Source organism: Embiotoca jacksoni, unplaced genomic scaffold (assembly GCF_022577435.1).
Source record: "Embiotoca jacksoni isolate LCO1_2020_lvr unplaced genomic scaffold, fEmbJac1.0.p SCAF_8, whole genome shotgun sequence".
Classification (NCBI taxonomy): Eukaryota; Metazoa; Chordata; class Actinopteri; family Embiotocidae; genus Embiotoca; species Embiotoca jacksoni.
In genome coordinates this window covers 13,741,301-13,748,182 of record NW_027185436.1, presented here as the reverse complement: position 1 = coordinate 13,748,182, position 6,882 = coordinate 13,741,301, and the positions used below count along the sequence as shown (strand labels likewise).

Below are 6,882 nucleotides of genomic sequence, written 5' to 3'. Positions count from 1 at the left end.
ACTCTTTGTAATAGCTGCACTGATCTTTTTCATTGTTTACAAAGGCTGTTTAGAGAGTTTTTGTTATCATTGTATGAGCGCTCTGTTCAACTCAGAAAAAGTGAGTAATTGTGAACAGTGGATTTGAGAAAGTACCTTTATCAACCCCAAGAACCAGAATCTGAGAATAAAGCAAATGTCTTTCCATGAAAAAAATGTATGAATTGATAATGTTGGGTCACACATGTATACTTATGCTCCAGAAAACCCTGACAAAAAAGTAAATACATACAAAACAAAACATAATTAGCCTAATTTAAACTATTGTGCCTGTACATTCAAGGTCTGACCACAGTGATGATTGTCAGTCCTATAGGTTTCTTACCGTTCATATTAATTCATCGAAATACAGTGACTTCATAGTGGACTGGAAATTGATAAAAGTCCAGAATGATATGTTCCTCAGTTTAAAGATTTTTTTTGTTTTCAACAATCCTTTTATCTTAAAAGCCGAGCTAGACTGAAGTTATTGTGTCCAGAGCTAAACCCTAAAGCTTCTCAACTACAAAAGAAAATAGATAACATCACATCAGCCACTGGGATTTTACTGTTTATCTGATTCACGCCCCACATTCAAATTAAACAAATTTGGATATACAGCAGCCACTTGTTTCAAAAATACATTTTAAAGAGTGAACAGAGAGCTATACATACACAATTTCACTGCACTATATTATTGATTCAGCACATTTATTGTTTTATTTCCATTTTAGGTTGATTTTCCCTTTAAAGAGCGCAAGTACACGTCCCCTTTAAATCCCGTTCCATTACGTCATGGCCTCAATGCGGAAGTAAGCTCGCAAAAAATTAGCATCTCCAGTTTTGTTTACATGTGACATGCTACTCGGTAAGTGCTACGTGTTGTACGAGTTCAACAGTCGAACAAACGTGTTTTTTTTTTTTTTTTAACTTTTAATGACGTGTTACTACAGACGTACGTCTCATATAAATCGTCACAGGAAACTCTCACAAAATGGCTAACGTTGTTTTAAACTAGCTGGCCGCGGCGCTTCTAAAACGCCAGCTAACGAGTGTTAGCTTGCTTACGTTTGCATCGCCGGTAAGTTTCGATTTCCACAGCGGTCCGTCGCCCTCTCCTTCCTCCCGGGTGGGTTAGGTCAGAGTCACGTTACCGCAGCTCCCGCTCCCATCAACTTTTAAGCGTCGTTTTGTTTTCGTTTTCTGTCCCAGTGAAGTCGATGCTCGAGCTCGGTGAAGAGTCGCAACATGTTCCCCCGCAGCGGTGCGTGGAGGGGCCGGTCAGCCTCCAGTAGCGGCGGCCTGTACCCGCCGACCACCGGGTCGCTCGTACGGTACGATTACAACCACCAGGTCCCGACGGGGAGCAGCAGGTGAGTCTGAGGAAGAGCTGGACTTTCAGTGGTGCACTAGAGACATCCGTAACGTCAAAAATGAGTTGAGTAACTTTATGAACTATGACGGAATCCAATCATCCATTTACTTTTTTTTTTTTTTTTTTTTTTTTTTTTTTTGGGAAGAAAGGAATATTTTCCTCTTAAATATGATATTTGCTGTTTTGTCTTCAGCGCACATTAAAGAGCAAACTGAACGTTTTAGAACTTTGTTGGTCAAACAAAAAAACACATTCTAAATTACAAAGGGGTCCAATGTTCACGACATACTGCTTCTTTCAAAACAAAAGAGCATTGATGATGAAAATACTCGTTTGTTTTGGCTCTAATTTTGGAGTAACTTGAAAAGCCCGGCAACCTTTGCCTCACTTGTCGAGGACAGATAGTCCAGGTGTAGAGACGAAGCAGGAGTGTGTTTGCCATTTAAAGACTTCAAACAGGGATAAGTGCCTGGAGCTTTTATGACCTTTATTTTATGACCTTTATTTTTTTTCTGTGTGTATAAAACTGAAGATCTGAGACTAAACAATAAGTATCAAATATCTGCAGCTCTCTCTCTCTATATGTATTTGGCCTTTGTGGCACCAGAATGAAGGAAAAGGAGACTTGACAAGTTTTCCTTTTATTCATTGCTCACAATAGTCACTTGTTTTGACACTTTTGTAAAGTAATATGTGCGTATGTGTTCTTGTAAGCTTCCATGTCCCTGGACTAGAGAGGTTGCCTCGATATGAATGGAGGCCACAACCACCACCACCACCACCACCACCATCCACTTCCACCATCCCTCCTCCCACGCCAGCTATGACCAATAGTCGCAAGTATGTAATTTTATTCTTCTTCTTCACCTTCATTTTTATGAATATTTGTCTTTAACACGTCTTCTCACATGTTTCCTTACCGTTATGCTTCTTCCAGGAGGCAAATTGACAACTACAGCCAACATGTAGTGAAGCGTCAACGTCTTGACTCCTCTTCCCACCCATCAACGGGCTCCTCTTTAATTCATGCCCCTCCTCCCCCTCGTCACCCCGAGCAACAGGTGGTAGAGTCTGTGCGATCGTCCCTCGCTGGGTTTGATCGCTCTTATCCCAGCCCACACGGTGGCCATCTTCAGCCTCAGGTTCCTGCTGTGCCAGAGAGCTCCAACAGCCTGCAGGCTTACGCCAAGGACAAGGTACGTTTAGATGGCTTTGACCCGTGTCTGACATACATAAAGTCTGAATGTGTTTATGTGCAGATGTGTTTGGTTTAGTTATTGTTGAATATGTTTGTTCCCCTAAGCTGAGTGGTCAGATGGTGGAGATGTTTGAAGCATGCCAGCAACAGTCTTCAGATTTGGAACGGAAGGAGATGTGCCGAATTCAGCTGCAACAGGACATACAACGTGTCTTCGCAGGTGTGTTTGAAATATGTAGTCATTGTCTGCTCTGACTTTCCTGTTGTGATTTTTTTTTTTTTTTTTTTTTTACTCACCAAGTGTGTTTCTCACAGTGGCACGACTTTACTTGACCGGCTCTTCGATGAATGGTCTGGGTTGCCGGAGCAGTGATGCTGATCTGTGTCTGGTCATCAAGGGAAACGTAAGAATCTCTTGACTCTGCGCTGCAAAGCTCATCCAAATATGAGTGTGTGCAAAATATAGAATTGTAAACAGCCATTTCCTCTTTACAATCTGTGCGGTTTTCCAATCTGTGTTTCAGAAAAGACCTGATCCTATTCGTGTCCTCTCTCGCCTCCAAATGCTGTTCAGATCACTCTGTGAGTAATAGACAAACAATTCTTGTAAATATCAAACATTTATAATTGCAATGTATCCAGCTTCTGACTCAGTGTTACCACAGAGAGTAAAACTGACACTGAAAATACTGGTTTCGTTTTCGGGCTCTTAAAGTTGTGTTGTTGCTCACATTTTATGCCCTTGTCAGACTCCACTAGGTGGAGCTGTTTAACCAGTGGAAATAATTTCAACTTCACAGAAAATTAAACAAACAACTGTAAATCCCATTATGTTGGTTTTGATTTCTAGCATATGTAGAGAGGCCTCAGCTGATCAAAGCCAAAGTGCCGATCCTCAGGTTCAAAGAGAAAGGCAGGTAGGAGCAAACCCTGTTTTTACAACATCGATCAGAAATAAGTTTTACGTGTGTATGGCTCTTTACCAACCCTTCGCTCCTCAGTGATCTGGAATTTGATCTGAACATCAACAACACAGTGGGCATCAGGAACACATTCCTTTTGAGAAGTTATGCTTATGGTGGGTGAAACAGTCGTCAACACCTTTTTGTTGTTATGGACGCAACCTTTCAACCTTCCTCGGTCTGATTTGAAGACAGCTCAGACTGTGACTCTTCATTCTGTGTATTAATCGAACTGGAAGCAGTTACTCGTTTTGACATGCTGTGTCTGCGTCATCTCTCTCAGCTGATCTCAGGATAAGACCCATGATCCTTGTTGTGAAGAAATGGGCGCGGCACAATCAAATCAACGATGCCAGCAAAGGAACATTAAGCAGCTACACGCTGGTGCTGATGGTCCTTCACTACCTCCAGAGTCAGTGCAATCACACACACAGAACAAATCCTTTTCATTCCCATTTGCACTTTTGACTTTATTCTCAACTAATACGTGACATTCTGTTTTCTTCACAGCTCTCAATGAACCTGTCCTCCCCTCTCTGCAAAGGGACTTCCCAGTTAGTGTCTTCATTGCCTCTGCAGTCACTTAAATTTAAAGTGCAGCTGAAAACTTATTTTTAAATTTAAGAAGCAAGATAACGTGTTTAACAGATAAAAACATGATGAAAAATCTTTTCCAACGAAGTTTTGTGTTTTTTTCCTGTCTTGATTTTCAGAACTGTTTTAGTCCAATCATGGACATTGATGAGGTTCCAGAGGGACCCAAACACATCCCTCCCTACAGCTCCAGAAACCAGTCCTCTCTGGGAGCGCTGCTTCTGGGCTTTCTCAGATACTACGCCACAGAATTCAGGTATTACATGATTAATGATTGAGTCCAGTGTTATTTTCCCTTCTCACTTTTCTTGCTCCCATTCCTCATCTCACGCCGACTTCTTCTCCCTTTGCGCTGCATCCTCCTCTCTGGTTTCATGTTTCTGGCTGAGGAGCAGCAGCAGGTGGGACCTTTGGCATTACGCTGCACTAACATGACATACCTTTATCCCTGTGTTTGCGCAATGTGTGTTACCGTGCCACAAAAAGTTGAACTAAAATTTACTGCTCTGACATGGACTGATTTTTAAAGTATCAAACACTCAAAACCGGTCACGCGTTAGACGATGTTTATTTCCCCCAGACTTTTTTTAATTGGATGGGTTTTACTGCTGCCGATATTTTCAAAAGCAAAAGGTTTTATAATGGTGAGCACAATTTTCCGCCAACTTAATAAACTATCAAATTAAATGTGCAAAGACTGAATTTTTTTTGTTTTGGCGAAAACTGTCACTGTACCTTGAAATTGATGCAAGGAAGCTCCATTATCTTGTGGAAAATTTGTTGTATTAAACAGAACAGTAAGTCAAATCACTTTTTTGGTCTATTAAGAACAAGTGTGCAAAACTCATTGCTTGCCGATCTTATAACTTCGACAATTATATTGCACCGAATTCAGCTACTATCAGTTGATGCCTGGAAGAAACGGAATCTATCTGCAAAACATCTCATCATTTTTGTTCGGCAGTAAATGCTGCAGTTCGTGAGGACCTTGTGTTTCCTTTGAGTGGAATAAGCAGCAAACAATTACATTGCCATCGTTTTCTTTGTGTCTTTCAGGTGGGACAAACAGGTGATCTCTGTTCGGGAGGCTAAAACTTTGCCCAAGACAAATTGTCAAGAGTGGAGAAACAAATACATTTGTGTGGAAGGTGAACATTTCAGTGAACATGACACACCACATTCACCGGCGCTCAACATGAACAGGAGCATGACGGTGAGAAACGTCCACATTAATTCAACAGTGTGATTCTTTGTGTTTCAGAGCCGTTTGAAAGAAATAACGTGGCCAGGGCAGTCCATGAGAAGATCAAGTTCGATGCCATTAAAGCTCAGTTTGCTGAGGCAGGTTCATATTTTCTATCCTCCTCACTGTGGGCCAGTCATGAGTTACTCATTATTCCACTGCTTCTCATCTCTCTTGTGTCTGCGCAGTCATGGCGGATACTCCAGGCGAGGAAGGACCTGAACTCGGTCCTCCCGGTCAGATCCATCATTTGTAAGGAGTCATCCAGGAGATAAGGGATTCCTCTAATTTGACAAGCCGACTGGTGTCCTCTACCTCAAGACAGGCCTGTTCCCTAGAAAACGATGCAAGACCCTGTGTGATGTTCTTCGAGAGAATCCCCACTGTTTTGGGACTGAATGTTCTGGGTGCTTCGGTATCATCCACAATCTGTTTTCCTGCTGCAGTACTTTTGAAAATGTTGCGCGCAATGTTAAATGCTTTGCAACCTGTGCCAAAATTATATAACTGATGATAATCCATTAATCACTAATGGAGTGGTTACATTAAAATCCTGTCACTCAAACAGACGACAGAGAGGCGCTGCACTGAAGCAGGATGATAATAGTCAGTGTTATTGGTTATGGTTACTGCGGCTACCTGGCCCTCTTTCCCAATTCACATTGTGTTGCAGGAGAAATGCGAGTTGACACAAAATGATATCAGTAAACTTCTCATGTGCAAAGTTAGCGGAAATGGAAGCAACAGCATTTTGGTTTGAAAGACTCGTCCGAGCCACGTTGATCTCCTCTGATCTCAGTTTGAGATATATCCACATTGTTGGAGCCATGCTGCTCAGCGTCCTGTTTGAAAATGCCAATTTATTTCTGCCACATATATGTACAGTATACTGCTAGCCTGTCTGGACCAACTGGTAACATCACAGCTTTTTTTTTTTTCTATTTTTATAGGTCGGTAGTGACAATATTGTGAGATAAAACACATTTTTCTACTGCTGCACTGAAGATCCTCTTTTTCATCACCTGAAAACCGAGCTTGTTCTTAAGTTAGTGTTTAAGTTTTTATCATAATAGAAGTGACTCTGAGGGGATCACTCGAGGGCTGTGAAAAGGTCAGGCTCTGGATATTCTCATTCCTTTATCTTTGCTCCTGATATGCTGTATTATTTCCCTTTGACTGGTGTCAAAGCTTTATGGTATCACTGAAGTCAACATTTATTTGGTCAAAAACTGATGCAAGTATCTTATTTTCAGTTAACTTAATACACAAGAAATTTCCTGAGTTCTTTTTGTACATTTTGTGCATTTCTGACTTTTAAATGTTTATTTAAAATAATTAAATCTCAACAGATGTATGATTGTTTTCACTTGATATTTTGGAGCTCTGTGTGAAGACCACTGTGATCTTGGCTGTGCTAATAGAAGTGCAAAATCCCATTAAACTTTGCACTGGCTTCTTTTATTTGCAGCTCCCTTTCGTGTTCAGGTATGTC

The 6,882-nt window shown here is 41.2% G+C and overlaps 1 protein-coding gene across 3 annotated transcripts; it reads left to right on the top strand.

Annotated features, from left to right (window-relative positions):
- The first annotated feature begins 832 nt into the window (after positions 1–832).
- tent2 (terminal nucleotidyltransferase 2) lies at positions 833–6,857 on the top strand. 3 transcript variants are annotated; one of them, XM_069178393.1, is made up of 15 exons: positions 833–886; positions 1,231–1,391; positions 2,108–2,233; positions 2,331–2,589; positions 2,697–2,811; positions 2,907–2,995; positions 3,116–3,173; positions 3,442–3,508; positions 3,593–3,669; positions 3,837–3,965; positions 4,064–4,107; positions 4,267–4,403; positions 5,204–5,295; positions 5,409–5,488; positions 5,579–6,857. In XM_069178393.1, exons 2-15 carry the CDS (start codon positions 1,267–1,269, stop codon positions 5,663–5,665), a joined length of 1,485 nt encoding a protein of 494 aa, XP_069034494.1. In that variant the 5' UTR covers positions 833–886; positions 1,231–1,266; the 3' UTR covers positions 5,666–6,857. The 3 variants fall into 3 exon arrangements, with proteins under 3 accessions (XP_069034494.1, XP_069034495.1, XP_069034493.1); XM_069178394.1 differs by lacking the exon at positions 833–886 and adding an exon at positions 898–1,099; XM_069178392.1 differs by lacking the exon at positions 833–886 and having other exon boundaries at positions 898–1,391.
- The last annotated feature ends 25 nt before the right edge of the window (positions 6,858–6,882 follow it).

Excerpts from the sequence above, each read along its gene's own strand:
- tent2 (XM_069178393.1), top strand. The coding sequence starts at position 1,267 with ATGTTCCCCCGCAGCGGTGCGTGGAGGGGCCGGTCAGCCTCCAGTAGC. Across the intron at positions 3,509-3,592 it reads AGGTTCAAAGAGAAAGGCAG|TGATCTGGAATTTGATCTGA; the intron begins GTAGGAGCAAAC and ends TTCGCTCCTCAG. Across the intron at positions 4,108-4,266 it reads CTCTGCAAAGGGACTTCCCA|AACTGTTTTAGTCCAATCAT; the intron begins GTTAGTGTCTTC and ends CTTGATTTTCAG.